This window comes from Lissotriton vulgaris, chromosome 4_1 (genome assembly GCF_964263255.1).
Source record: "Lissotriton vulgaris chromosome 4_1, aLisVul1.2, whole genome shotgun sequence".
NCBI classification, from domain to species: domain Eukaryota; kingdom Metazoa; phylum Chordata; class Amphibia; order Caudata; family Salamandridae; genus Lissotriton; species Lissotriton vulgaris.
Window position 1 is genome coordinate 737,469,363 of NC_141691.1, and position 15,367 is coordinate 737,484,729.

At 41.5% G+C, this 15,367-nt stretch overlaps 1 protein-coding gene across 2 annotated transcripts in view; it reads right to left on the reverse strand.

The window, feature by feature from the left end:
* CDYL (chromodomain Y like) overlaps positions 1-15,367 on the reverse strand; it is a 245,982-nt gene that overhangs the window by 43,321 nt on the left and 187,294 nt on the right. For both annotated transcript variants that reach the window (XM_086965039.1, XM_086965040.1), the window contains one exon: positions 325-497. In XM_086965039.1, coding sequence (XP_086821165.1) covers positions 325-497 — 173 coding nt within the window. The remainder of the gene's footprint in view (positions 1-324; positions 498-15,367) is intronic.

A 15,367-nucleotide genomic window follows, 5' to 3' on the forward strand; every position in this document is an offset into this window, starting at 1 on the left:
CCACCTCATCTGATGAGTCAGACATTGTCAATGCATTGAGACTACAGCTTCAAATATTTGATTCCAAATTGCAACTAGGAGGGAACAACCTTTCTTAACTACAATTTGAAATGGGTTGGTAAACTTATTTTCCTAGTCTGAAAGGCTCGTGACCTGGGTTGTAAATCATGTAATTTTGTGAAGGTATGCAACCACAAAATGGCTTTGTATACTGGCATTTAGACACTACAATTTCCATAATGTTTCGCAGTCATGAACGAATGCATTTACTTTTCAAAATACTTAAAACGTCCACAAACAGAGGATTACGTACAGTTTACTTACTTAATTGTGTCTGCCATTTTAATACTTTCCCTTTTCCTATCATCCGTCAAACGTCGTATAAAATAAATAAAATCAAGGCCACCGCAGAAGACACTGCCAACTGCACTTAGCAGCACAAGTTTGCTGTCGTCTGCAGCCGCTGTATTCATTGCACTCTGGACCTCCTTCATTACCTAAGAAATGAATTACATGTGTCAGAAACTTGGTATTACGTAACCTCCCACCCCCTAATATGCAATGCCCCAAAAGTTGAGCGTAGGATCATAGTACTGAAAATACAGTTTGTACTTTAGGATAAATAGAATGATACACCTCATTTACTGACAGCCCTCCACTGAATATTGTGGAAAGGAGAAAATGTCGAAAAACAGCTACTAAACGAAGAGGTTTTGAAGGTTTTTGGATAGTTATGGGTCGTTCCCTAATAAATGAAAAGTGCTTCTTCCAGCCATGCAGATATTTTCTTTTTCTAACTGAGAAGCAAGACTGCAACACTAATACACAAATGCAGTACAAACTTGTACTGTCAAGTACAATTTATAAAATCTCACAAATTACACAAAAGTAATAAAAACAGCCTACTAGGCATTGTAAAAATAGATAGAATATGCTTTCATGCGTCAGACATTTCTAGTCTTCCTCTTGTGTACGTAAATCATCTGAACTCAAATGAAAGTCCATCTTATTTAAACTACAAGAATGCACTGGTAACATCATTGTAAAACAGACCGGATACATAAAACGTTCTAAAACCTCATGAGCTTCATGATTATTTATTCATAAACAATGGCTCATTTAAACAATATCTATCAATTCCTTGCCTACAAAAATACTATCCACCATAAGAGCATTAAAGACTTACGATAAAATGAGGGTAACGCATTCAAAGGCAGGGCCAGGCAGGAAGTAAAATGTCAAGCCTTTGTATTGTAGTATAGGGAGAAGCTTTTACGATTAGACCTATGGCTTCGGAACGTGGTTAATCTCAGGCACAGCGGAATAAGAATACTTGCCAGTGATCTAACTTTTGCTAGAAGCCAAATAGACAGTTGATCTTATGTGAAGAGAATAGGCAGTTTGGTCTTGAGAGCTATCGGTTTTAGTCCCAAGTTTAAGCACTTCTTCCAAGGTAGTTGTGAAGTCCCAACTGCTCAAGTACATGTTGCCTCTGATAAAAGTGAACTTGAAAGGGGAACATGACTGATATGGGTCTAGTCTCCAGTACGTTTGTGCTGGTTCTTGGAGCTACTGGTACAAAGGGACACTAGCTCAATCGTAGTGACATACACAAACTAATAATGTTTGCAGATAACATTTCCGCAGTAGTACGTGATCCTTTAGAGTCATCTTCAAAGCTGCCTAAGAAAAAAGAACACAAAGCATATTCAGACTTTAGGCAGTTGAAAGGTGGGCCCTCCTGAGGCATGTCCAAGAGTCTGAGATGGCCTTGGCTAAATGTAGAGGCCCCTCTTCTTTGAGGAAATTTAGGATTTATAATCAATTGAAAGAAATAAAAATTTCACTTTCATGTAGAAGGATGCCACGGACTATGGTTTTCTTTAGATGATGGTTAATTATTATTACTTTGTTAATTTTTGTGATCTCCATGCCCTAGACCATATTATGCTACACAGGGGATGGCATATTCTGCATATGAATTTATTTCTATGAACTGTTTGTACTTAACATTTCTGACCTAAAAAACAAAAAATAAATAAAGCATACTCAGACTTTAAATTGGCTCAAACAAGTCACAATTGAGGACTTTCACTCTTCTCCATAAGGAAGCTGAAAACAGTCATTAGATGCTCAAATAGCTTTATTTAATCCAGCCCGAACTGCTTTGCCACTGGATTCAAGCAAGCCGGGTTGAAGACTGCTGGAATGCCAGAAACCGGCCCTCGGAAGCTTGTTTCCGGTCCAGGGAAGACATGGCTTGGCAGTTCGGGCTGGGCTGTTTCCATGAGGCACAGGGTCAGACTGATTTGCATATAGCCATGCCTGAACTGGGGTGGCAGAGTGGGCTAAAGAACAGTGATGGATTAAACCCAGATCTTTTGACTGGGTGTGAGTGTTTGATTGAGTCAGATGCTCCGTCCATCACCACCCCCTTTTGTACCGCTTTTGGCCGCCATAAGTGTGGCAGGGTATGCCCAGACGTGAGTCCCTTGCTCACTTTGCCACTGGATTCAAGCAAGCCGGGCTGAAGACGGCTGGAATGCCAGAAACCGGTCCTCAGAAGCTTGTTTACGGTCCAGGGAAGACATGGCTTGGCAGTTCGGGCTGGGCTGTTTCCATGAGGCACAGGGTCAGACTGATTTGCATATAGCCATGCCTGAACTGGGGTGGCAGAGTGGGCTAAAGAACAGTGATGGAGTAAACCCAGATCTTTTGACTGGGTGTGAGTGTTTGATTGAGTCAGATGCTCCGTCCATCACCACCCCCTTTTGTACAACTTCTAAAAGTGGCATTTCTTAAGTAGTGATAATAAATCTGCGTACACCATCAAGCAGCATTTATTATTACTATTCCAAACATACCAAACTTGACCACGCTGTTCCTCTCAGATCAGAAATTACCACTGTAACACTTATCAGGGAATCCCCAATGCATTCTTATGAGAGGGCACCATCAAAGCAGAAAGAAACCAAAATGGCTGTTTGTCACTACCAGAACATGTCACACAATTAAGGTACATATCCTACCTTTAACCTACAATACACCCTGCCCATAGGGCTAGCTAGGGCCTACCGTAGAGGGGACTGACATGCAGTAAAGGGGGTCACAGACGTGGCACCCACTTAGTGCCACGTCAAAGCGGCAGTGAACTGCGTGCGCAGGCCCTGCAATGGCGAGGCCTGACACAGGTTTTAAAGGCTACTTTGGTGGGTGGCGCTATCAGCGCTGCAAGCCCACCAGTAGAATTTAATGTATTGGCCCTGGGTATCTCACTTTAAAAGGGACTGACAGGTAAATTAAATAAGACAAACAGGTGTAGACCAATCTTACCATGTTTACCACAGAGCGTGCACACTTTAAACTGGACAGCAGCGCTAAAGTGCCCAGAGTCCTAAAACAACCAACACCAGGTCAAAAAAAAACTAGGAGGAAGGCAAAAAGTTCAGGGATGACCCTGCAAAAAGGGCCAAGTCCAACAGCTCGTCCATGCATTTAATTATTTTGGTACTTTAATGGAATATGTTGGAGACAAATGTGAAATTCAAACAAATAGAATGGTCACCATTAACAAATATACCATCATTATCAATTGTCATACATTTTGCACCATTGAATTTTATAAACTGCATGATATTTTGAATAACAAGAACTGCAGGAACACTACCTTTTTAATATTTTCGCCACATTGATACATACTGATACATGTTGATGGACAAAAGTATTTACTTTTGAAATTAAAAGTGTATTTGTAAATTCATAAAACTGTGACAAACTGAAAAGAAATATTGCTCCGTTGTCTGTAATCACACAGAATTCATGTTGGGAAATTTCCTTGTGAGCACTTTACAAGTGAAAAGTTAAAACATAACAAAAGGAAAATAACTGTAAACCAAGTTGAAATTTTCAAAGCGCTGAAAAACACCAAAAGACTGTAGTTGCTCTTTAAATTGTTCACAATTGTGGTAGTTCCCTTTAAAAAGGGACAATCTATACACATACTCTATGTGAGCCGGTCGAAGGCTACGGCCGAACCGCATAGGTCTAATCTTATCCTGTGATGGTTAAATAAATAAAAAATACGTGACTTGCTACTGAATCAGAGTTGTGCCACCTATTTTCTTGGGTTTAACTTCTTAAATCGTTAAGATGGGACTCAGCACGTGTGAGATATATATATATATATATATCTCAAAGATCCTGGTACCACAATCCTTTTGGAAAACACCAGAGTCGAAGCCCAAATCAGTTTCAAAAGTGCTTAAAGATTTATTTTGGCAGAAAAACAACCCTACGCGTTTCGAGGTACGCCTACCTCTTGCTCACGGGTGGAGTGTAAATCAAGGCGCCAAACTTTTAAAGTGACAGATTCCATGTTTGCACAAATCACGTGATAGTTTGACAAGAAGACAGACTTTCGTGGCTACTTTGTTACTGCCGCTTTACAAGAATGTTACAGCGTTCAATTGTAAAGTAACATATTTAGCAAATCAACTTTGCATTAATTCATATGTACAAATTGTTGCCATGAATATTATGAACAGTCAAAAATGCATTTTCTGCCCGATCTGATAATTGCTCAGATCAGCGAACATAATTAATCACAATAGAATGTCATGTGACGACCTTTGTCAGCCATACAATAAAGCTACAAAGTTGATGAAAGGTATTGCACATATTAAACACATGATCAGGCAATATTTTAACCATATTCCATGATTGTGAAAGAGTCTATAGCGCCCCAGTGGGCATATTCCACTAGAGATATTGTGCAATGTGCGTTTGACACGTTCTTCATTAAGCCCCAGTGGGCAGGCATCCAAAATCTGTAACAAAGAGACAATGTATGTATTTTAGCATATGTGTCTTCAACATCAATCCTTATAGTGATGTGCATGTGCAATGAAAATAATAACTCAGTTAAAAGTTAGCAGTTATTGTCAAAAGGTGGTGACAAACACAATATTTAAAAAAAAACGCACACATTTATATGTTTCAATGCAAGCACTATGTGCACAAACAGTTCAAAATTGATGAAGAATGTATCATTACAGTTAGTCATACAGATGTATTGCCAATTCTTCTCCGAGGTTGTGACCCCCCGGTTGGATTGTGTTGTATTTAATTATGTATTTGGACTCCAGTTTTCTTAAATCAAGCCATCTGTTGCCACCCCTTTCTTTGTTTTCAACACAGTCCAATACCACAAATGTTAGCAGGTTGGGGTTCTGATTATGTTCTAGAGCAAAATGTCTTGCTACTGGGTACTGTTGATTAAGATTTTTTATGGCCCTTAAATGTTCTAAGACCCTGAGCTTTGCTTGTTTTGTCGTACACCCAATATAGGATTTTTTGCATGGGCATTGTAATGCATAAATAGCATATTCGGTGAAGCAGCTTAGATGCTTGGTGATGGTATGTTCGTCATGATCAGGGGAAAGTTTTATTGATTTACAATTTTTGCTTGTTTTACATGCTTTGCACTTTTTACAGGGATAGAACCCTTGTATTACATTTTGCTTGGGGCAATTCTTAATGAGTGTGGTGCTGAGCATGAAGAACGTGTCAAACGCACATTGCACAATATCTCTAGTGGAATATGCCCACTGGGGCGCTATAGACTCTTTCACAATCATGGAATATGGTTAAAATATTGCCTGATCATGTGTTTAATATGTGCAATACCTTTCATCAACTTTGTAGCTTTATTGTATGGCTGACAAAGGTCGTCACATGACATTCTATTGTGATTAATTATGTTCGCCGATCTGAGCAATTATCAGATCGGGCAGAAAATGCATTTTTGACTGTTCATAATATTCATGGCAACAATTTGTACATATGAATTAATGCAAAGTTGATTTGCTAAATATGTTACTTTACAATTGAACGCTGTAACATTCTTGTAAAGCGGCAGTAACAAAGTAGCCACGAAAGTCTGTCTTCTTGTCAAACTATCACGTGATTTGTGCAAACATGGAATCTGTCACTTTAAAAGTTTGGCGCCTTGATTTACACTCCACCCGTGAGCAAGAGGTAGGCGTACCTCGAAACGCGTAGGGTTGTTTTTCTGCCAAAATAAATCTTTAAGCACTTTTGAAACTGATTTGGGCTTCGACTCTGGTGTTTTCCAAAAGGATTGTGGTACCAGGATCCTTGACATATCGAGGGTTTGGCGACCCTGTCGGATGCCTGCTGTGAAAGCGGCGGAAGCACGCCACTCTTACATTTTTATATATATATATATATATATATATATATATATATATATATATATATATACACACATTTATTCTCCTAAGAAAGAAAGCTGCATGACTGTCAGCGGTGATTTTGAATTCAGTATTTCGTGATTGTGGCATTATGCCAAAGTCCTAACACGTATCGGCTCAAAGTGAGCTTTATTCACAGGAAGGCGTGCTCATCCACCCTCTTGATTTTTAAAGGTAACCACATTCGATTTAAACACAGATGAACACTATCCACTCTGTCCCAAAGATGTTTCTCATCTTAAATTGTAATGCGCTTTTTTTTCACACTAGTAGCATTTCCGATTTTGTTTTAGTTACTTTCCCCGTGGATCATAATGCAGTAAAGATCAATTTGCACTTTCACACAGAACACTTCGGGTTGTTCCTTGTTTTATTTGGCTGTTACATCTTTCGTATTCACGTTTATCACCATTTTACCCAGAATCACTGGAATACACAAGTGATATTGCACAAGTGAGACTGCCAATATATTCTCTTGTGAACCCTTACCCAATGCCACTACCAATTGCGATTTAAGAACAATCCCAATACCTTTGGTGGCAGCATGTAGGCCATGCTCCCATAGTCAATATCAAAGCTCCAGTTCTCCATTACAGGGAGCCACCAGCCCTGACAGAGCAGCTCCAGTGGGCAGTGCACAGACAGTCGCTATAAATGCAAACATTATCCTAAGAAGGAACACTATTCACCTGTCACTGGTGGATTTCAATGCAGGCTTAAATCTTAGTTGGTGACTAGAAGAACGGCACAAAGTTCTAACTCGTTCCGGCTAGGAGCGAACCTTGTTTACAGGAAGACTTACTCATCCGCCCCTTCACTTTTAAAGGTAACCACATTTGATTTAAACACAGATGGAAGACTATCCAGTTTGTCCCATAGTCTTTTCTAATCTTAAATTGAAATGTGTGCTGTGATTTTTAACACTAGTAGCATTTCTCTCCAACAGTTGTGATACAATGTCCATTTTGTTTTAGTTATTTTCCTAGTGAATCAGAATACAGTGAAGATTTACATCAATGTGCGCCAAAATACGCTAGGATTTTATGACATTCTGTCAATCACAAAATACTAAGAATTAAACCTGCATTGAAAATCATCAGTGTCAGGTCTACGCCATTCCTTCTTAGGAGAATGCTTACATTTATAGTGGCGGTCTGTCCACCGCCCACCGTGGCTGCCTTGTCCAAGCTGGTGGCTCCATGTAACGGAAAACTGTGGCTTTAATATTGGTTATAGGAGCACATGGCCAACTTGCTGTAACCAAAGGATTTGGGACTGTCCTCAAATTGTAATTGTAAGTGGCAGCAGGCAAGGGTTCACAGGAGGAGATTGCCAATCTCACTTGTGTATGCCGGTGATTCTTGGAAAATGGTGATAAAAGTGAATTAAAAAAAATGGAACAGCCAAATGAAAGAAGGAATAACCTGAAGCACGCTGTGTGGGAAGTAAAAACTGAAGTACATCTTTGCTGCATTGTGATCCACAAGGAAAGTAACTAAAACAAAATGAGAACCTTGTAACTGTCGAAGAGAAATGCTACTTGTGTAAAAAGCACAACGCAGAATAGATTTCAAGATGAGAAAAGACTATGGGACATAGTGGATAGTCTTTCATCCATGTTTAAATTGAATGTGGTTACCTTTAAAAGTGAAGGGGGAAATGAGTACGCTCTCCTGTGAACAAGGTTCATTCATAGCAAAAACGAGTTAGGACTTTGTTGTGGCGTTCTGCCAATCATGAAATACGAAGAATTAAACCTGCATTGAAACTCACTTTTGAATGGTGTTTGGATTTATAGCAGCTGCACATGCACCGGCAGTCGTGGCCATCCTGGGAAGGCTGGTGGCTCCCTGTAATGAAGAACTAATTAACTTGTATATATATATATTCACTGGAAAAAACAGGTTTTAGGCATGTTATAGTTAGAAATTAGCATTTAAAAAACCTTAGAAATTCACTGAAAAAACCATAGGTTTCAGGGGCGTTATAGTTAGTTGGACATTTCACTCGTACAAACCCATAGAAATTTCTCTGGTATAGTAAGTTCAGATAACTATAACTCGCGACCCCGCAATGCACTGCTGATGACGTCACATATTACATCACTCATGACATCACTCATGACATGGTCAGTGACATCACTGATGACATCTCAAATGACATCATGGGGGTGACGGTCCCCAGGGCCATCACAGGCTCCAGGAGGGGGGCTGCGCTTCCCCCTCCCAACCAATGAACAGCCCCGGGGAGGTGGTGGTCCCCCCGAGGCTCGGGGGTCCGCAACGGACCCCCATATTTGCATTATAGTGCCCCGGGGAGGTGGTGGTCTCCAGGGTTGCGTTGGGCAGTGTGCCCCACTGCAAATAATTGATGAAAGCCCCGGGGGTGGCGGTCCCCGGGGCTCCCCCTGGGCCCCCACATTTTAATTTCTGCATGCCCCCGGGTCCGGGCCCACCCGGGGGCTTAATTAAACGAAGCGTGGGAGCCCGTGCTTAGTTTTTGTTTTCCGGCCGGATTCTCGCACCCAACACAAATTCAGCCTATTTTTCTTTTTTTTTTTTAAATGCTTTTTTGGGCCCTGGGGATCCTTGTGGGATCCCCCTGAGCAGGCCTAGGGAGTCAGGGTGTTTCTACCCTGCTCCCTTTTCTTGTTTTTTGCATTTGTTTTTCTCTTTTTCTTGTGCCTCCGTTACCGAGGCACAAGATGGCTGCCAACACCCCCTGGTTTGGAGTGTTGACAGCCAATTAGAATACAGCTCGTGGTTGGGAGGTTGTGGAGATCCTCCGTGCCTCTAAATATCGAAACCTTTATTTTTGCTTTTCTCAGCTACGACTGAATGGATTAACACCATTTTAAAAAAAAAAGGATGCTTTCTGAAGCCTGCCTTACCTTTTTGCCAAATTCGGTGTAATTCCGTTCAGCAGTTCCAGCTGCAGCCGGGTCTAAAGTTTCCTATGGGAAATGCATGTTTAAACCTTTTTTTTTTTTAATTTCCCAGGAACTACTGAACGGATTTACACCATTTAACAAAAAGAGTTCTTTCTGAAACAAAAGCTACCTTTTTGGAAAATTTGGTTTAATTCTGTTCAGCAGTTTGAACTGTAGCCGTGTCTAAACTTTCCTATGGGAATGAACATGGAGAAAACATGTTTTGGGACCCCCCTTTTTTCTCGGCCCCCGCTTGCTGAATCACCCTAAAACTTTCAAGATAGGACCTGACCGGAGCGGCCCATAGGTTTTAAAAATTTCGCGAAGATTCGTCAACCAGTGCCACAGTTATTGGGAAAAGAAAAAATGTTTTTGAATAGAAACAAGGTTCTAACTATATCTATCTACTGGCGACCGCAGGAGCCGGTGAAATTGGGATTTACTCCATAGACCAGTGGTTCCCAAACTCTTGACTCCTGAGGACCCCCCACTGAATCACTACTGGAAGCCGGGGACCCCCAAGTAATTTGTACAATTTAAATTTCTTTCTAAAAACACCTTTTGAAGCAGAGGCAATTTTTAAGAGGGAGACAGCCTGAACTGGGTCTATTGGCATGGACATGTATGTATACAGCAGTATTATTCAGTGGTACAAGTTCTCAGCTCTCAGCCATAGCAGCACCTCTACATTCTCATTCCAGAGCCTTGGAGTGGTGACCCTTCCTTACAGCAACAGGTTGAATGACTGTGAATTATTAGCATTTTTACCTATTCACAGTTTAAGAAGGTCTAAAATATTATACAATTATGAAGCATTTTATAATAAAGACATGCCCCAAGGAGCAACGATTATTGTGAAAATTCTAACAAGATAGTGCACGAAGCGTTGAGTCCAGTGTACAGAGCAAATTCAAGGTCTATATTAGGAGTTCAACATGGAAGTGCAAGAGATGGCAGGAAGGTATCTGCACAGGAGGCATATTGTTTCAGCGAGATCATGGAACAATGCTATGCCAAATACCATAAACCCCTGTAAGACATAATCTTTATCTTTAGTCACAGACAGCAGAACAACATTTTACCACCAAGGGGTGAGAAGTGCAGTTAAGGCATATTTCAGAGAGGCCTCGCGTGGTACCTGACATGACCCTCTCCTGTTAGGATGCCGACTGCCTCGTCCCTTGCCAACAACAAACTGCAAAGGCTACACAGAATAGGAGCTTGATATGTCTGAATATGAAAGTTTGACAGCACACATAATTCACCTAAGGGCTTGAGGAAAGTGAGCAATCAGACAGCAGCACGAAAGTCCTACTGCTGATCCTGGCTGCATCTATTTTTTAGTAACAAGAAAATAGTTTCCCTTTAGGTAACTTATTCCACACTCAGCCAACAATCAAACTATCATATGCAAACCAAACAACTCCCTCCCTTAATTCACTGATCCTTCAAAGAGGCGATTGAACCATATAAAACAAGGAATAGCAGGAACCGCTCTTTTAAAAAAAATATTTTCATTCATTTATTCATCTTAAAAGGGTTCTGGGTTTCTGTAGAAAACACAATCCCTGTACAGTACATCACATTTCTATTAAAAACATTAGAAAGAGTATACAAAAAAGATAGACAAATACAATATGTCTTTAAAGGTTACACATCCATCATGTGACAGTATCCAGGGCACGGAGTTCAGCAATTGTGCAATTAGTACTCTCCACCGTGCCTAGTGTTGACAGATTGCGTATACATACAAAGGGGTTGACGCGTTTCAATGGTCAAATATTATATTTCCATCTTTATCAAGACAACTGATAATACTCTCTATTTTTGTACAAGGGATATGTAAGGTCACATTATATTCAAGAGAGAAGATGACCTTTCTTATAATTTCTTCGTTGCCAACAAATCTATTTGGAATTGTTTTGAAATCCAGGACTTAATTTGGGATTTCTTTTAGCAGAGTCAGTCTCAGGTATAAAAAGACTCTCCCCTTAGGGAGAAACACTGGTGTTTTCACGCTATTGTTCGCGCTTTCTTATTCGCAGTGATAGCTATCCTCTCAGATGAACTCTAGGTCCTATTTCTTTATCCTCCTCGCAATGATTAGGGGGAGAATTATTTTATATTGCGGTGCAGTCCCGGGTGGGTCTACTCGCGACCTGGATTCCAACAGATCTATTTTTACCTGCCTGCCAAGTAACGGTAACCTATACACAGGTGCCTTTCCACACTTTATTGCTTTTATTGTATTGCCTGTATTTTCATTGTTGTGTCTGTGACTGCTGTTGTCGGTCTTCCCCCGCTGCCTGCACGTGGTTCGTGCCCCTTTTTCTTCCCTCTGTTCCCCTCAATGTCCCTGTGCTCTCTCTGCCCGGTCTTTCCTTCTGTACCCCTCGCTGCCCTGTGTCTCTGCCCGGTTTTCCCTTCTGTTCCCTTTGCTGCCCCCGTGCCTCTCTGCCCGTTCTGCCATCTGTTCTTAGCTGCCCCTATATTTCTGTATTCTGTACTTTGCCTCTGTGCCACTCGTTTATTGTGCCCGTCTGCCCTCTGTGCCACTTGTTTGTCCGTTTTTGTGCCTTTCTGCCCTCTGTTCCACTCGTTTTTTGTGCCTTTCTGCCCTCTGTTCCACTTGTTTTTCCCTCGTTTTTTGTGCCCTTCTGCCCTCTGTTCCACTCGTTTTATGTGCTTCTGCTCTGTTCCACGAGTTTTTCTCTCGTTTTTTGTGCCCTTCTGCTCTCTGTTCCATTCGTTTTTTGGGCCTTTCTGCCCTCCGTTCCACTTATTTTTCCCTCGTTTTTTGTGCCCTTCTGCCCTCTGTTCCACTCGTTTTTAGTGCCTTTCTGCCCTCTGTTCCACTATTTACCTCGTTTTTTGTGCCCTTCTGCCCTCTGTTCCACTTGTTTTTTGTGCCTTTCTGCCCTCTGTTCCACTCATTTTTCCCTCGTTTTTTTGCCCTTCTGCCGTATTCCACTCGTGTTTCCCTCGTTTTTTGTGCCCTTCTACCCTCTGTTCCATTCGTTTCCCCAGCAGCTGTGCCCCCTACGGCCCGCTCCCCTGACTGCCAATTCACTGCCCGCCTCAAGTTTGTATTATTGGGGTCTCGCCGCCCCTGCGCCAACATTCACAGCTCGTGTGCTGTGAGGACGTGTGGGCGTTTCATTTTTCATTATGACGACAGGCACTCTAGTCCTGCGGACCCCCTGGGAATGTCTCATGGACCCCTGGGGTTCCGCGGACTACAGTTTGGGAAACTCTGCCATAGACGATTCACACAAAATTCGAATTCTCCGAATTGATCACTGAAGATATTGAGGTGTGCTTAAAATGACTGGATTATTGGATAAAAAGAGAAGTGTTGGATACTAAGCAACGCTGTGGCCTGAGTGAGGATGGTCTTATGGATCGGACTGACCAACTAAAGACAGAAACGTCGACTTTCTTACACCCGTCTTTTATATGTTTGTGAGATTTTGCGTGACATTGTGACTCCGCTATAGTTGCAAGAGGGTGTCACACTGCTGATGGACATTTAACAGAATTTTAGTAGTGAGTGTTGCTAAGTAGCTGATTTGATTTAAATTAATTCTACAAATACATTTATGAATTTGTCCCTGTGTTGATATATTTAATTGTTCATTTCTATGACTTATTTAAAAAATTGAATGATAGGCTGAATAAACCCTTAAGGCACATATGCATAGATGATATTGATCAAAATGGACAAAGGCACAAAACAAAGTGTGGAGTTGAGGATTGCAATGATGAAGAGGCTTAAGGACTATGAAAGTGTGATACGGCGATAAAAGCAATCCAAATTCCAGGGTGATGAGGACAATTATGCCTCAGGCCGGGTGCTAACATTTGCCCATAAATATGACGACCCAAGAAAGAAATTAAGCCAGTACAAGCCGGTGCGCTCTCGACCAGAGACGCTTCAGAATCGGCGGTGGAAACATCTGAGGCAAAGACCAATAACCAGAACGCACCCACCGGAACAACAACAAAAAAGAAACAAAAAACAAGACAGGGCAGGAAAGGAAGGAGGAGAAATGCCATCACCCAGAGTCACTCACAGCAAGGGCGAGCGGGGCAGATGGTAGATGCTAAAACCATCATCAACCTGTCAAAGAGGGCACTGACTAAGGTTGACGTCAAAGTAAAACAACTAGGATTTACGTTTTGCCCAACAGCAGAGTTGGACTACACAGAAGCCAGAATTGATCTTTTTAAATATACTCGTAAATTGAAATTACAGAAAGTGCATTTATTACATCATACTCCAACCAGAAGCACTAACGGTAATACCCATTCAAGAGATATGGTATCACTCACGGGGAATGACCTGAAAACACTGTCAACTTTATATTTCCTGGAATCCTCAAACAATATAGACTGTGGTCATCTGTCTAGAAGCAGCAGGGATAACCCAGTCTAGGGGCAGGAGTGGGTTCAAAAACAAATCCAGAACTATTCCTCAGACACTGTTCGATGTCATAGATTTTTTTAACGATGCAGTCATCACGGACCTGAAACAACTAGAGAGCACCACGAAAACCACTAAGACGCAGTTCAATATCCCCCTTGTCCAATGGCAAGCTATACAGTCTCTCAAAAATGATGACTCAATAGTTCTAAAACCTTCAGACAAGAGGGCTAACATTTTCTTGGTTTTCCAGGAACATTATCAGAGTGAAGCAATGAATCAACTACAAGACAAAGAATGCTATTTACCAGTGAACAGAGTGGAATATGTAAATTGTATCTCCATATCACCACTTAGCATTTGGGAGAGAGAATGGGATGCTAGATATAGAGGAGTATAACTTTCTGCTCTGTGAGTATCCAGTACTCCCGTCCTTTTACCACCTGCCAAGGTGCTTAAGGATGAGATGAAACCACAGGGGAGGCCAATAGTGGCATCAATCAACAGTCTTCTGGAAAACTGTTCTATCTATAGTGACTCCTTTCTAGCACCATGGCTAAAGAGTCTAAGTTCATACATAAAAGGCATGCAGGAATTCCTGAGACAGAGGGCATCATGTGGGAAGACGATATGCTGCTTATAACACTTGACATCATAAGTTTGTACACCTGTACTAAGCACTAACAGGGGATAAGAGCGGTGCAATGGTTCTTAGATAAAGAGTTTCTGAAGTTTCGTCAGCATAACAGTATGCTTTCAGAGATGGTGCATTTCTTTCTTGAAAACAACATCTTCATTTTCTCAGGCCAGCTCTATAGGCAACAACGGGGGACTGCGATGGGCACGTGCTTCGCCTCAAGCTATGCAAACATGTTTGTTGGCTGGTAGGAGAAGCACGTAGCATGGAGGGACACACCCAACAATTGGCTTGAGAATATGACATTGTGGGTCCGCTCATTGATGATTTATTCATCGGGTTGCAGGGCAGCCGTTCCTCGGTAGAGGAATACATTACCTTTCTCAATTCCAATGAGTTAAATCGGAATTTTAGTGGACAGATTAGTGACACCAGCCGAGTTTACCTTGACCTAGAGGTTTATGTGGCAAACAGACCGATTTTGACCCAACTGTATCGAAAAGCTACAGCGGGCAACTCTGCTCTACACGTGACGAGCTTCCACCCAAAGAGTATGATCAAAAACATCACTTGTGGTTAGCTCTTGCGAAGGAAACACCTGCACAACATCACAGGAATATCTCATAGCCAAAAAGGAAGCTTTCAGGCGTTTTAAAATCAGGGGAAATTCACACCACATTCTGAGTGCAGCTGAAAAAAGAGCGGACACAGTTACAAGATCAGAATTACTGATACCCAAAACACCACACACAGTAACCCAAAACACCACACACAGTAACACCGAGTAATGAAATTAAACCTGCTAGAATGATCACTCGTTACAACTCTAGAACCCCTCAAATAGTGCGTGCCTTTAAAAATAACTGCCATATTCTCAAAACAGACCCCTTCATGAAAGAGGTAATTCCTGTCCAACCTCTGATCACTTTCAAACGCTGTAAGTCCATTAATGACCATCTGGTCTCGAGCTATTACTGCATGCTCACACATAAGAAAGACAACATCACCTGATTATATCCATGCATGCAATGCAAGGCTTGCAAGTATATCCAGAAAGTAAACAGTTACAATACTAGTAAGGAACCCACAGCAAGGAGAAAAATCAA